Source organism: Silurus aristotelis, assembly GCF_946808225.1.
Source record: "Silurus aristotelis genome assembly, chromosome: 14".
Taxonomy (NCBI): domain Eukaryota; kingdom Metazoa; phylum Chordata; class Actinopteri; order Siluriformes; family Siluridae; genus Silurus; species Silurus aristotelis.
The window spans coordinates 26,080,447-26,096,666 of NC_139587.1; the positions used below are offsets into that span (position 1 = coordinate 26,080,447).

The following is a 16,220-nucleotide window of genomic DNA, read 5'->3' on the forward strand; positions in this document are numbered from 1 at the left end:
AAAGCACGATTTTGGTTCTGTTGCCTGACCATTTCGATATGTCTTAATCAGGGGTGAAGGTATAAATGGGCCTAAATCAACCCCCTCTTTCTTCTTTCTTCTTGTATCTCCAGGATAGAAAAATCATAGTCTATACATTATGTCTAACCAGTTTTTAACCTTGATTGTGACCAGATTGTAACGCCCCCTAGATTTGCTGTTTGGACCAAGATGAAGGTTTGGTTGTAATTGGTAAAAGTTCCTCTCGGTCGTGAACCGCATCTGTTACGCTTATTCACGTCTTCAAATAGAAGTCTCGCTGACGAGCTTAGGTGACGCAATTCCCACCGCACGTTCGTTTACACCTGCCGTTATCAGCGATTATACCTGGATCTGTGGGTAATTGTGGTCTTCTTAAGAGCCCTTATTATCACTCGTCCTACAGATATCACTCGTTATTAAGGAAGTGCTAATTAAAGCCGTTGGGTTATTCCGCTTCAAATCACAGGGGGCACAGCACCACCTGTCATGGGGCTCAGAGCCGGCGAATGACACCATCACCGACTCTTATGTCGGTTTTGTGCTCCGATACTAGGAAGGATGTTCTAAAGCTGCTTGGTGGAATATAGAGGTTTAATAACAGATTAGCAGCACCCTACATAGAGTATTAGAGCAAAGGTATTGGGACACCTGACGTTTGAAAGCCATATGTGGTTCCTTCCCAAATTGTGACCTCAAACTTGGATGGCTTTCGATCCATTAGCGCTTGAACTAAGAGAACCAAACCTGTTCCAGCATGTCAGTACCTCTGTGCACAAAGCCAGCTCCATGAAGATATGCTTTACATGGGTTGGAGAGGAAGCTATAGAGTTCCAACCCTACTGGGATAAATGTAAATACTGACTGCACCGCAGACCTCCTCACCTCACCTACATGAGTACCCAACTTTACTGAAAGCTGGACGAGCACAAATCTCCACAGAATCTAGTAGAACATCTTCCCAGTGTAGTGGATCTTTATTATAACAGGAAATGGGGACTAAGGGTAGTATGGGAAGGTCCAAAAAACATCATATGGTCTATCATAAGTGTCCACAAACTTCTTTGAATAGTGTGTATTAGATAACAGTGTTAGCTTTCATGTAAATCTTCTAACTTTGTTGAATACACTTCATACATATCGATGAGAACATCAGTCTTCAAGCTAACTGCAGTAGCTACAAACATTCTCCAGAGATCTCCTTTGAAATGGAGCGATTGTTTATAAACACCCATCCAAACACAAACAAGCGTTCTGGACCAAAGCTCATTTTTCCAAGCGGGTTTTACTCAGCCACACGATGCGTTTGTCCCGAGGTCATGGCTTGTACCATTATTTTGGTGTCAGGTTCTTGATGCTTTGTGGGTTATTTGTATGAGAAAAAAAAAATTAGACTAATATTTGCTGAACATTTTGAAACTTTTTCCAAAATAAGCATCAGGTTTTTGGTTTAGGGTCGACTTTGGGACCTTTTTTTTTTTTTTTTTTTTTTTTTTTTTTTTTTTTTTTTTTTTTAGGACAAGTTTTCCTCCTGACCTGACCTGCGTACGATGTGTTCATCCTCTCGTGAAGACCTTTTCTATCCTGCCTATGATTCGAATCCCGTCCTTTTCAGCTCGGTTTCTTAACGCCCTGCACTCTCAAGAACGAAGTGTGGGTGGGTGTGCTTTCTGCTTGTGCTGAATAGGCCCTCATTCACGATGCCCCTCACACACACACACACACACACACACACACACACACACACACACACACACACACACACACACACACACACACACACACATTGCTACTTCTGCTCCAGCTCTCTCCCTATTGCATCACCATGACTAAGTCACAGATGGTGGCTCTTTCTTTCTTTGCCTTCTTTCCCCCTGGAGGGTGGAGGTGCTCTCCTGCCTGGGTGCTGCACTTCGTCTGGGTCGTCTTTTTTTCCCAGCTTTTCTTCAGCCTGATTGTAATGGGAGATTTAGTCTGTAGTCTGGCAGAACAACAGCTGAGGGCATATGTGTGTGAAGCTGGTGGACTGAACTGAAAGTGAAGAATCTGTGTCTGCAGTTTCCTTCTGGTTTGATTTGCATACAGTATATTTTCGTTCGATTTCACTCGGTCCCGGAAGCCATGGTTTCGACTCATAGACGAGGAAGTGAGCACGACTTTTACAAATGTTTATTTTTCTCCACTAGATTTGTGGCGTAGTACATAAACCGAACCTGTAGCTCCGCTTTCGTCATCAGTCTGCTCGTGTTGAACAGTGCAGGGCATCGCCGTGGCCCTCGCCAACATCTTATCTTTCTCTGGAAGTACATGAAGATCTGATACGCAAGCAGTTTCTGCAATAAACCCGGAATGTTGCTTCCAACGAAATACCCTGGAAATGTCAAAGTGCTTTTTGTTGGTTTTTTTTTTTTTTTTGTGATAACTAAGTATTATATCGGTAACAAAACAACCTCGCAGCCTGTAGATACAGCCACACACTAAGGCGGGGAATTCTTGCATAATTCAACCAACAGAACGAGGTCGACCGATTCATCAGTTTTGCTGATTAATCGCCACCGATAGTTGATTGCTGGAACCATCGGCAAACATCTATACCGATAGTTTTTCCGGCTTCCGGTTCGCTGTCATTATAAGAGCGGCCTCTAGAGGCAAACTGACACAACGTGCTGTTTGTTTTTACATGCGAGACTGCGTGCTGCACGGAGAGCAATAGATAGTATTTATTAATTATGTAATTTATTAATATGATTATTTAATCATTAATATTTATTTCATTCAGCACATTTTCATTATTTAGTACGGTTTTGTTCCTTTTATTGTTTTATTTTGTACTATTTTACATGGAGTGTAGTGTTATGTATGTTTTTTTATTTTATTTTTGATCCAGTATCCATTTTAAATTCATCGCTTGATTAATCCGTTAACGACAAGTATGATCCAATTTATCTATCGGTCGAACTCATTTATTGTCATTTTATTAATTTATTAATATATTCATATTTTCTTTTATCAGATTTTCAAGATTCAGTATATATATCTCTATTTTGTCAAAGTTTTATTACTATTTTACAACCTATATAGCTATCCAATCTAGATATCGGTAAAATCAGCTATTGGTGGATTATTTTGCTAAAGTATGTATCGTAATTTGTTCTATTATTTACATATTACATAAACTTTATTATGTACACTACTGGTCATGATTGTTTAAGACTCCCAGGTAGGCTAGGTCATGTCTCAACCAGAGGGCATCTCCATCACACTGTACATCAGGGACTACCTGCATAAGGGACTAATTTTTATCCAATGAAAATAAAACATTGCTTTATACAACTTTATAGCTGGTTTATCTCTGTAAAGCTGCTTGTCCATTGTTCTAGGAATTGCATTAAAAATTTAACTGTGACGCAAACTGAGCAGCAGTTTGGAAAGACTCTGAGGAGGCAAGACGCCTTCCCTTGTTGGTAGCTGGTGTATACAAGAAACGTTACATCGATGACTCCACACAGGAACTTTTGACCACATCAGCAATTTCACAATTTATACGTCACGTTTACATCAGTCTGTTCGTTACTATAGAGGTTACAACATGCTTCTAGAGTGAGCATGCTGACACTCAACCACCTACTGGTGGAGTCGCAGTTCATGAAGATGAAGCACCAAAACTTCTGTGAGTCAGATTTGAGAAAGGCAGCAGGAAAAGATCTATGCGTTTTACACAACAGTCTAGATTCCAGTGGTGGACAGTAACGAAGTACATGTAATTCACCGACATACAGCATTTGGAGAGGAAAAAATGATGGAAAAAGCTCCTGACTCGAACTTGCCACAGCACCCGTGGCCTTTTAGTGCCATTTTGTTAAATGTATTTTTTAAGTAGTAGTCAAAAAGAAGGTTTTGGGCTCATGATCATTTAAATAGATCTCAGTGTTTGACTCATTTATATCATTCTATTAATAGATCAGTGTGCTGAGTCACATTCCAGTCTTTTTACATAAACCGAGTTTATTATGTAAAGAGTCTTGATAGTAAATGATGATAAATGATAGTACTTTGGATACTTTTGTACTTTTTGCTCAAGTGAAAGTTTTAAGGGACACTTTTTTTTACTTTTACTGGAATCGTATTTTACATGGTTTGTGTACTTCGTCCGCCACTGCTAGATTCTCACTTGTATTGTTTGTAAGTAATGAAGACTGTAACCAACGAAAACCACATTTCCAGGATGGGTCTCGAGTTCCTTCGATGCCAAAAAACACTGCAGCTGTTCCAAAACCCTGACAGTGGAGACACCTTCTGTAACTGAAACATAAACGATTCTTTAAGTCTTGAGGTTTAGAGTTTAAAGTGTTTCTCAAAAAATATAAATAAATAAACCTTTCGAGAATACAAGTCATACCTCTGGATGGTATGTTGCTATAGAAACAGTAGTCTAGAATAACAAGTGCATTAATGTAACTGTTCAATATTTGTGTGGTTTGTATGTAAATAATGCACACTTTCTGACCAATCAGATCTGAGAATTTATCCTTGTTCTGGTGTAAAGTTTACATAGGTGGCGGTGTCAAAAAGTGTCGAGACGGGCTCTGTTTACAAGTACATTATCTACGTTTGCACACTATCCCATTCAAATCGGTCCCCCCTGCACAGCAATACCGCGCTCCCAGTGTTCCTGCCACTGGAATGTGTCCTGGAAAGTCTTCTTTTTGAAGCGTGTCGAGCGCCTTCTGCTATCCACACCAGATTTCCGCAATAGTGGTGGACCTTTTGAGCCGGCTCTTCATTTTCGGGAAGAGGGCGGAGTCCGCAGGTGCCAAATGGTATGAGTATGGTGGGTGCGGAAGTGAGATCCGAGGTTCATTATGCGCAAGTTGCCAAACAGTTTCGACGTTTTCGTGGTTTTAGCTCGCCGAGAGGTCTTCCCGATCCTTCGTCGTATTGAAGTGACGTTTTTTCCGCTCTCACGTCAAAGAATTGTGTTTGCTCCTTGTTCAAACTCGCTGTCCGTGATGAAATCGCAGACGCGGTAACGCACGTGGTCAGAATGGCACCAGTTGGCACTGTTAGTCACGAAACATTTCGATGCCAAATCTTGTGTAAAACCATCACTCATCGACCCACCCTTTGAACAGATGAGGCGTGCTTAAATACAGATCATTTTCAACATAAAGAAAGCCCACTCATTAGATCTACACTTGAGATAATACCTTTACACTCTGAGGCTTTTACACCCATAGCGAGTTACATTGTAATAATCCCCTCCCCCAGGCGTGATTGACAGGTGAAGGCGGCAGTACATGCATCAGATGGCTTCACATGGGGAGTTGGTCAAGTGTGTCCACACACACACACACACACACACACACACAAACACTCCTTAGGGTTTGTTTCAGCCGCCTCTATTGTTTCCTCTCCCTATGTATCCCTGTGTCTGTCTCCAGAAAACACACGACACGCTCTCCGGGTGTTTGCTGAGCTCGGAGCTCCGGTTTTGTTTACGGTCGCGGTTTGGGGTTTTGGTAACAGTGATGCGGGAACGAGTCGGTTTTGATATAGACAAGAACATTCATGCGTCAGCACCGGCTGCACCTTGGGCTTCCCCGAGACAGCTGAACGTGTTAAAGGGGGTGGTGTGTGTTTTTGGGTAAAGTGGTGGGGGTGAGCAGCAAGTGTGTTCCCCCCCCGCGCCCCCCCCCCCCCCCCCCCACACACACACACATCTCAGAGTTTGGGTGTTGGGAGGCTCAGGCTCAGGGCGGTACGTGACACAAACATACGCACAGGGAGACGTGAGGGAGCCTGAGCCCAGGAAGGAGGAGGGAGAAGTGTGTGTGTGTGTGTTTGGGTCTGTTGTATTGATGTACTTGATGTGCTTTGAGAGCCTGATTGAGTAAGTCTGGAACAAAAGCTCAGCGAGACACGCTCATCTGCTCTCGGGAACAGTTGTTTAGAGAGACGCAGACTCTCAGGGTCCAGTTCCTTCAATGGAAATCTTATTTATTTCATTCATTCGTTTATCACATTTTAATAGCAGCTTGTAGGACAACGGCTTACACTCCATCGACAATTGAATAATCTCAGTTACGGTTTGGTCCGGTCACTCGCCTTTTGGTGTTTAGAAACTCCACCCATAATTCACCAAGTATATGCTTAAACTAAAACCTAATTAGTTCTGTAAAAGATATGCGACAGAAGACCAGACCCCTCAGCTACGCATGATTTATACGGTCGGAAAGGAAGCGGATTTGTGTGGCGGTTTTTCCTGTATGGACGATTAACTCCTCTTAAAGCTAATGATCCTCACTGAGCCAGGATTTCAACTCCAGGAAGTGTCTGACCAACCAGCCTTGACATTGAGACATGGCTTCTGCATCCGCTACTTTACAGTTTACCAGAAAACTAAATGTAGGTCCCTTTTTTGAATGGATATTTGAATTTGTTAATAGCCTGGTTTTAAAAAGTACGTAACTTGTTAGTTTAGAGTCTTAATCGCTCATTCAGTGATCGATTTTGTGCTGAGTTCGGAAATATTCGAACTTTGAATTTCCAAAATCTGGCAACAAAAAAATGCATGTCTTACGCCAGGCACCCATTGTGCGATTTGTATTCTGTTTTGTATGAACATGATCTCCATTGTAGGATTTCGGTTATAATAATGTCAGACTGTACGACAGACAAAAACTGACCCACACAAGATAAAGACTTGTTTTACATCATCAAACCATGATGTGTTGAGACCCACGTTCTCGCACCAAATTGTCGCTCCTATCGGTTCTTGGTTTGATGGTCGTCGTAGGAGAAGTCACACTGCAGGAAAAAGTCTGAAATCTTCGAAGGAATGCATAGCATACCTACATGTGACTATATGGACAAAAGTATTGGGATACCTGAATCAAACTGGATTGTACAGGACGTCTTTGGATGCATTAGCATTAAATTTCCCTTTGCTTGAACTAGTAGACCCAAACCTGTTCCAGCATGACAATGCCCCTGTGCACAAATCCAGCTTCATGAAGATTTGCTTTACATGGGTTGAAGTGAAAGATCTCCTGCTATACAGCTCTAACCCTACTGAACACCTCTGGGATGAATGTGAATGCTGACTGCACCCAGGCCTCCTCACCTCCATCAGTACCTGATTTTACTAAAACTGCTGTACAAATCTCCACAAAATTTAGTGGAACATCTTCCCAGAAGAGTGGAGATCATTATAACAGCAAATGTGTCTAAATGTGGAATGGGATGTTTAAAAAGCACATGTCAATCTTATAGTTGAGTCAATTCTTGACAAGTATAGTTTCAATTTTGACAAGCATTTGTCCACATAGTTATATGATTGGATAAATCTCACTTTGTTCTTGATCACAGTGCATCATCTGAATCAACAAAGATCCAAGTTGATTGGAATTCCTACTTACATTTTCCGACTGCTACTTTTTAAAGATCTGTCGGGAATTCCTCTCACGTCTTTATAACACCGAAAATAATAGCATCATTAATAATCCTTTGAATTTTGTTCTGCAGTTACAAGTACAAGAACTCGTCCCCATTGATCTTTCGTCTAGATCTTTACTCATTTTTTTGCACACCATCGTTTGTGGGCAGAAGGGTGACGATTTGCCCAGGGAGACGAGTTGTGACATGGTGGACATGTCCCCGCCCATCCCCCATGTTTCCCTTAAAAAGCAACGGCTGTTAACTGTTCCCCACCATCTGTGGTAGGCCTGTGGTGTGCGTCAGGGACCGATATTGGGAACGTCCTCGTTTTAGCCTTCAAGGCGTCGAAGACTGCTGATACGAGCCTCGCAAAAATGCCCGATCCACTTTTCTCAAAGCAAGGTCAAACACACGTGGGGTCGGTCATCTGCATTCAGGGGTCATTTGCCTTCAGCAGATCTTGAAGCTTTAATCGAGTTGCTCACCATCGTAGTCAATAGAACTGAGTCAGCTTGTGTTGTTGGGCCACAGAGGTGTTGGAAGTTTAAAGGTGGTGATTATCTGCTCAATCATCAGGTGTTGTAATACTGGAATGTATTTTGGGTTGGACAGGATGCCTGTAAGTCGACAGTGACTCATGAGACGCCTTGAGATTCGATTTAGTTTGAAGAGCCTATGAAATGGATTATACGATCCATATATGGATAAGGATTTGTAGACACCTAACCATGACAAGCATGTTGAGCATCTAATTCAAAATTCATTGTTCTAATAAGCTCCGCTCTTCTGGAAAGGCTTTCCGCTAGATTTTTGGGGTATGGCAGTGAGGATTAGTGTACATTCTGCTACAAGAGCATTAGCAAGATCATTCGCAGATGTTTTTTCGAGGATGCGAGGAGGCTCCAGTTTATCCAAAAGGTGTTCAATATGGTTTAAGCGGCTAGAGCTTTGTGCAGGGTATTCGAGTTCTCCAACCTTAACACACTGTATCTTCATGGAGCTCACATTGTGCACAAGTGTCTTAGCGGTGTTGTGGTTGAACAGCATACATGGACATTTTATATAATTGTGTGCTTCCAGCAGTTTGGGTAAGAATCACTTATGGGTATCCACATACGAGGTGGAATCAAAGTTTGAAGGTGATCGTCTGAGAACAATCCACACAATCTCGCTTCCGCACCCACCCTTCTCGCCAGATTTGGCCAGCAGACCTCAGGAGCTTTTCAACTTTTTGGGGACATAAGAAGCTCGGATGCCATCCTTGGCTTAAATAATTTGTCTGACAACATTTTGAGTAAATAAACAATCATTAGAAAGCTTTTTTATCGCTTTCTTGGCATTGATGCTCCATCTGGCCTCTCAAGCAGCCATGTTTCCTGGCAGCCTAAATGGCAGAATTCCAGGTCTGATCTGAAACCACCTGTGTCCTAGACAGGTGTTTGGGTCTGGGCCATAATTTGGTACTGAAGGGAAAAAAATCTGAAATAAAATGGCAGGAATGCCATTAACCTACTTTAGGACTGATTCAAGGAGTAAAGCTGCGAATTTACAAAATCATTATTTTGCGTTATTTTGACCGTAACACATTTACATTTAAGGCACTTAGTAGACAAGGAATACATGAACGCTGGTTCATTAGATTGCAGATTCAGGATGCTTTCAGCCTCAAACTCTTTTGGAAGGAATTCTAGGACAATTTTGTTTTAAATACATAAAACAAAGGCCATGTCCACGATTATAGGTATTTCGTTTGAAAAGGCATATTTTTCTCTCCGTTTTGGCCTGCCGTCCACACTGACCGTCTCCAGTCAACGAAAACGCAGCTCTTTTAAAAAATGCTTTCCAATGTGGATGAATTTAAAAAGGCTGTTTTTACGTCACAGTCTGACCTGTGAAAACGGAGGTTTCCGAAAATGATGACTCGGTTTTTAGTCCTTGAGATTTTGAGATTCCAAAGAGCTGGTCGAGTGTAGATAGAGAGAATAGATGCACTTTTTAATCCGCTGTGGCTGATGTATGAGTAGAACAAAGCCAAGAAGCCCATGGTAAAAACAGTGAAGCTAGCGCCTCACATCTTATATATTATTAGTATGTGTGCTATTCTTTTTATCATTTATAAAGCGTCCGATAATTTATGACCAGTATTTGACATGTGGATTCATTTCTCTTCGCTAAACTGTTTCTCGAACGCGTTCTCTCAGTACAGAGACCGAGGCGTGTCCTGAGAGTCATATAAAATACAGATTGACATGGCAGAGGTAGATCTGCGTCTTCTTTGAGACCGAACTGGAAAAGAACATCTGGTTTGGTTTAATATTTTTTTTCCTTTTCTTTTTGCACTACAAAGGCCTGTTTTGTGGAAGAGGCCATGCATTAGAAGTCAGAAGGCACCGAAGTAATTTTTTCGATTGAATCGCATTGTGTTGGGGGTGAATCGAATCGCATCGGAGCTGCTTTATATGGATCTTTAACATATTGTATCGTTTGCTAATTACATCGACTTTAGTTGAGATGCACATCCCTAGTGTGTGTGTGTGTGTGTGTGTGTGTGTGTGTGTGTGTGTGTGTGTGTGTGTGTGTGTGTGTGTGTGTGTATATATGCGCTGCTTTTTGGCATTCTTTTGAGCAAGGCATTGTGTGACTGGGTTGGTTTACATTTCCAGCTGCTGATCGAGAGTTCAGGAGAAAGATGACATACACACCACATTAATTCCCTTCTTCTGCCACCCGAGCTGCTGAATGGCACTTCAAAGCCGGTGCGTGCGATGGTGCTAATCCCCCACAGCCGGACTCAGGTTTGAAGTGTGATCAAAGTGCAATCTGGGCTGATAGATGCGTTCTCTGCTGCTCGCTGGTTATCAGGGGACCATGAGGTGTGACTGGGGTTCAGCGGAACAACGTAAAACCGGTCGAGGCAATAACACAGCGTTCCTGATTTTGGTTCTACGCTTTTTTTTGCTTTTTTTTTTTTACCCAAACGTTAAAGCCAGTTCTATAACACAAATTCATGGGAAATTTTAGAAGTGCAACGAATTGCGCGTGGTTCAGCACGCACGTGGACAAAATTTGAACAATCGCAGAATGAAAGTTTGCCAACATCACTTTTTAAGTAATTTCGTAACTACACAGAGCAGTCGTGTGTTTGGGATGTGTTGGTCGACAACAACGGCTAGCGGAGAAGCAGAAGACCTTGAAAAAATCCAAATCATTTGAATCGCATGTATAGGTGCATTTCCTTGCTGTAACTTTTCTTTTTTTTTTGTTGATCCAATAAATGATCCGAACCGTGAGTTTAGTGATCCGTTACACAACTAGGAAATATACGGGCACAAAAGATGGCTGTGATCTCACGAGCGGAATTTCAGTTCTGATCTTTTGTAATTAATATTCCACATAAGCAGTTCTAATGAGATCCGAACCTGATCTGTGAAGTGGTTGTAAAGTGGCAGCTTTTGAAGCGAAGACTCGAGGTAAAATGTCAGGATGCGAATATAAATTACGCAATGAAAAGGGCGTCTGATCGGCGCCGGATCACAACCCTTTTCTTTTTTTTTTGTGTTGCACCAAGCCCACTTGACAGCCAGACCATTCGTCTTTCAAACTCAATCTCACACCAATTGACTCCTTCAAATAAGACTCTGACACGTCCATTCTTTCTTGTGCTGAACACCTGAGCGAGCAGATCGATAGCTTTTTAAATGACTCATTAAGCTCCTACCAGGAACTTTAGTTGGCTCAGCGGAAAAAAATAAATAAATAGGTAGACAGTTTGTGTTTTCTTTGTCAGGCTTTGCAAGGATTTTTTTTTTTTCCTTTTTTACTAAGCACTAACATGTGTCTCATCTCGTTGTTCAAGCGCCCCGTGTCCATTTCTGTTTCTCATTCCGATGACGCCTTCCTCCAGGTTGTCCGTGGCTCTGTGTAGCCAGGAGGTGTGTTATCCGACCTCTGGTGACCTCAGCTCTTTCTGTCGTCTCTCTGGAGAGAGGTGGTAATCTGCAGCACGAGTCAATCTCGCAATGAATTGAGGTCTGCCTGTCCTGCCCTTGAGTTAATGTCGGAGTGTCACTCGGCTCGTTGGGGGGGTGGCTTGGGGCTGAGGTTAAAAAGTGCACTCTGGTGCCAGAGGGACTGAGCAGCAAACCCGAGTCCTTGAGCAAGCCTCTAAAATGAAACGCATCTCTGTGTGGTTGCTAGGCTTCTTTCTGAGGAGTGGGGAGCTAAACGAAATGGACGTGAGCCACAGGGGAAGGGTGAAAGGTGGGGGGTGGTGGTGGTGGGGGTGTCGATTTGCATCTTTGCCTCCTCAGCTATTTATGGAGCAGTGCATTCTGGGTAGGTGCAGACGAAGGAGGTGCTTGTGGGTAGCCGTGGCCTTTCGGGGGCTCCCGCTGGTGCCAAGTGTTTTGGCTTCGTTTCCTTTCAACACGCTGGAGTTTACTCTCCTGCTTATTGCCGCTTCATAAAGCCTGAATAGCGAGCGCACAGCGGCGGGCCGGAGAAGGGTCAGGGTTGAACTTGAACCTCAGCTGCAGGAGCCTCGCTGTGAAAGCCTTGAGGCATTTCTTACGAACATAGGCAAACCTTTTTTTTTTTTTTTTTAAGGCCTGCAATGTTTTATTCCTTTCGTACCACATGAATTCAACTCAATTACGTTTTCTAAATCATTTACCAACGAATGGTTAATTTTGAACCGCGTAAATTGCTTTTAATTGTAGAACCTGCGCAAAACCGCTTGTTTTCTGTATGTTATAGCAGCTATAAACGGTCGTTCCTGCAATTTTTTTGTTGTTCTTTAGATGCAGATCATTACATTATATAAAAGAGTGTGAAGTTCTCTGTCCTGAAGATTTTTCCATGGTACTAAAACCTACTGCTGACAAAGTTCATTTATTTATTTATATTCCCCCCCCCCCAAAAAAAGAAAACGTGTTACATCTACACTAATCTGGATGCATTGGCAATGGCGTTTTCATCTAAAAACCGCGTCCACACTTTCGTTTTCAAGTGTTTTCCAAAAGATGCTCATCCACACGGCTAAAATTGTTTACGTCCCAATACTGCGCACAAGCAAAACGAAGGACGATTTGACCTGCTTCGTTTCATCTTGTTGTTTATTTACTTTCCGGCTCTTTGCGCCATTGCTTTCAACAACCCCCATTTTCGCGTCCACACTGTGACGCGAAAATGCAGTCGTCGTCGTCGTTGTCCCCCCAAAAAAAAAATTATTAAAACCTATAAGTGTGGGCCTTCCGTTCATACTGAGATTTTAAGTCGGTGAAAACATAGCTTTTTGACACTTCACAACGCAGTTTTCACAGTCGAAAACTTTGCCACATTCGTACGTCATGCGACGGTGCATTTCCCCAGACACTGCGGCGGCGTTTGAAAGTGTCAGAAAGTAAAAAAACGGCAGGCGGAAATAACGCGAGTCGAAGCGTCTTGCGTTGTCTTACGACGATGCCCCTGTGCTCAAAGTCAGCTCCAAGAAGATCTGCTTCCCATGGATTGGAGCGGATGATCTCCTGCTATAGAGCGGTACCTGACTTTTCCCAACACCCTGAATGAGCACCACAAAATGTGGTATAACATCTTCCCAAAAGAGTGGAGGTTATTATAAAAGCAAATGGAGACTAAATGAGATGTTAAAAAAAAAACCAACAAAAAAAACAAACAAAAAAAACACCACACAAATGTTATTGATTTTTGTCTGTACTGGATGGATGGATGGATGGATAGATTTAGACCTTATTGTCAGTGATGCTGCTAAAGCAAATTAAACTAAATAAAACAATCTGACCAATCAGAATCAAGACTGTGGTATAAAAGCGAGTTGTTGTTCTGCAGCTTTTAGTTCTACTATAATTGGACAATCCAGACTGACTGGATGCCTTTATGGTCAAGACTTCACATGCTTCCTCGTCATGCATATTCTCTCTTTGCAGGTTGTGCTTTTAGCTTCAGTAGAACACAGTAATATTCCAGTATGAATAGCTAACTGATATCTAAGTGACCAGTTCATTTTGAACAGAGTTGTTAGTTCTTTTATCAGGTGACTCCCATAGACGCTATGCAGTGCATTACACAGGAAACAGAATGGAGTAGTTCTTCTCACGAGTCCTCTGGTCCGAGTCGTTCTGTTCGTTTTGTCAAGTGACTCCCAAAGACACTACGAAGGGGATCAAAGGAAAGAAATGAACTAAATGCCTCAAAAAAAAAAAAAAATTATCCTTTGAGAGTCAAAAAACCAAGTCACTAAAATTATTCGAACTTCCCATCACTATTAAGTGAGTCACAAAAACTTCATATCTCCAAACCCGGGAACTCAACCGCGATCAGTCTGATTACTTTACAGAGGTAAAGCATCGGTTCAATAAAAATCAGCCAGACCGCTCGTTAAACCAGATACGCTCTCATGCCTTGTAAAAGCGGTGCTTGTAAAAAAGAAAGAGGGGAAAAAAAACCCCTGTAAAAATGGCTGACCTCTGCTCCCTGCTGTTCTTTGTGTGTTAGGAACTGGAAGAAGCACTGCTGAAACAGGACGGAGACTTCCTCTCCGAGCTCGTCTGCTGTCTCCTGCAGGGATGCTACCAACGAAAAGACATCACGTAAGTTTCTCCCGGTTCACTCGCACCAACTTTCACTAGCGGATCGAAAGCTCAGGGTCGCGTCTCAGCTCCGACAAGAGCACGGGTGTTGTTAGAGTTCGAGTCTGGAGTTTCTTCTATCATTTATTCCTTTCTAAATGTTCCGCTTGCTGGTGAAATGATGCTGAACTGTAGATACACCGAGCGCCGATCAGAACATGTTCAAGATTGATTGATGGCCTGCCGCGTTTTTTTGACCGGTTACATTTTGTAGCCACTCCACACACAAGATATTTGACTTTGAAATGTAGTGAAGTTAAAGTCATCCCGGATGGAAATCCTCCAGTAAAGTACAGAAAAATCTACTTGGATAAAGAAACGAATTGCGTTTATTTCAAAGCTGTCCACCACGTCATCCCGACACGCTCTGAGCGTTCTGGCGGTTTGCCCGAGGCAGCTGTAGATCCGTAGATTTCCCGACAAGGGTGCCTGAGCGAGTTTGTGAGTCAGTGCTGTGATAAATGACTCGCGCCCTGAGGGACACCAATATCTCATCAGGTAGAGTAGCAGCTGTAGCTATGTAGCGCAGGTAGAAATGACTGTGCTGGCACATGTGGGTTACAGAAGGACAGGATTTATTGGACCGGACAGCTGCTGGGCCCTGGCCTTTTCATCCACACACACTTGCTGAGCGTTGTCCCCCCGGAGGAGGGGTAGAAAGACAGAGGGAGTGATAGGATAGTGGGGGGGCCTGCAGCTGTGTGTGTGTGTGTGTGTGTGTGTGTGTGTGTGTGTGTGTGTGTGTGTGTGTGTGTGTGTGTGTGTGTGTGTGTGTGTGTGTGTGTGCATTCTGCTTTCTCCAGATAAGCCCATTCTTTCCCTTCACCCTGCTCTCGTTCTTGTCTGCATTTGTGGTCGGGTTCACCCCTGGCCTGGCCTCTTGTTTCTGTGCATCCTAGCAGGAACTCAAACTCTTCTTGCTTTTGGACGAAGCCAAACAATGTCACCCAGAACTAATGCTTGTTTGCCCAATCAAATCCAACTTGATCATGGAGCCAAATAGACAGCAGTGCTATCGTTTTCCTTTTTTTTTGTACGTATTGCTCTTCATGTAAATGGAAGGTTGAGGAATCATTGTATACTTCAGTGCAAGTTTCCTAACTGCATGCTTTCTGGGACAAAAGGAAAGTGTACCTCCTGGTTTACAGGGTTACCAAGGAGTCTTCAAAAGTCTTTCAAATTCTCTTAAAAAGGTCTTGAATATTTTTGACGCCCCTAAAATGCTACCTCTGATGCTCACTGAAATGCTCCCGCAGCACTTTAGAATGTTTTTTGGTTCGTTACCTTAAAGTTGTAGATCTTTGTTTCACTAGTTCAAGTATAATTCGCAACATAATACCAACATGTAACAGCCAATTAGCATTACAATTAACGCGCGTTACGTAATAATATAAAAAAAATTTGGAGTAACGAGTAAAGTAGCGCGTTACTTTATAAATTTACACATTAATATCTGAGTAACTTTTAAGTAAAAAGTAATGCGAGTTACTTTTCAGTTATGCTTATATGAATATTTATATTTGTTTGCATATGATACAGTTTATATAAATTTCCCCAAATTTTTAAACAATTCCCATAAATTTTCATAAATTTCTGGTAATTTTCCAACTTCCCCAGATGAAGTTCCCATGGAAAGTTTCCAGGAATTTTACCAGAAATCTTCCACCTCTTTGTATCCCTAATTGGAAGTGCAGATTGTTCAAAATTGTGGATAATAAATTAGATTTGTGAATTTTCCTAAGAGCAAGTATTTGTGACTTGTATAATCGTGGATTTTTGCACGCTCTCCACGGGTTCCTTACGCCTTCCAAATACATGCTGGTGGGCAGATTGCTCTGAATCGCTGCTTGTAGTTCCTGTGTGTTGCTATCACTCTTCTTTACCCACTCCACCCTGCCTGCACACTATTCTTCACTTCTCTTACACACACCCTATTATTTTGCCCTGTTGACCCCAGGTACCTGAACTCCTCCACCTTCTCCACCTCTTCTCCCTGCAATCACTCCACTGCCCTCCCTCTCTTTCACACACATGTACTCTGTCTTACTCCTACCGACTTTCATTCCTCTTCTCCACCTACTCTCACCACAATATCATCCACAAACATCATAGTCCACA

At 42.5% G+C, this 16,220-nt stretch overlaps 1 protein-coding gene across 3 annotated transcripts in view; it reads left to right on the forward strand.

Annotated features, from left to right (window-relative positions):
• cecr2 (CECR2 histone acetyl-lysine reader) overlaps nt 1–16,220 on the forward strand; it is a 42,050-nt gene that overhangs the window by 10,202 nt on the left and 15,628 nt on the right. For all 3 annotated transcript variants that reach the window (XM_083560958.1, XM_083560959.1, XM_083560960.1), the window contains exon 2: nt 13,969–14,063. In XM_083560958.1, coding sequence (XP_083417084.1) covers nt 13,969–14,063 — 95 coding nt within the window. The remainder of the gene's footprint in view (nt 1–13,968; nt 14,064–16,220) is intronic.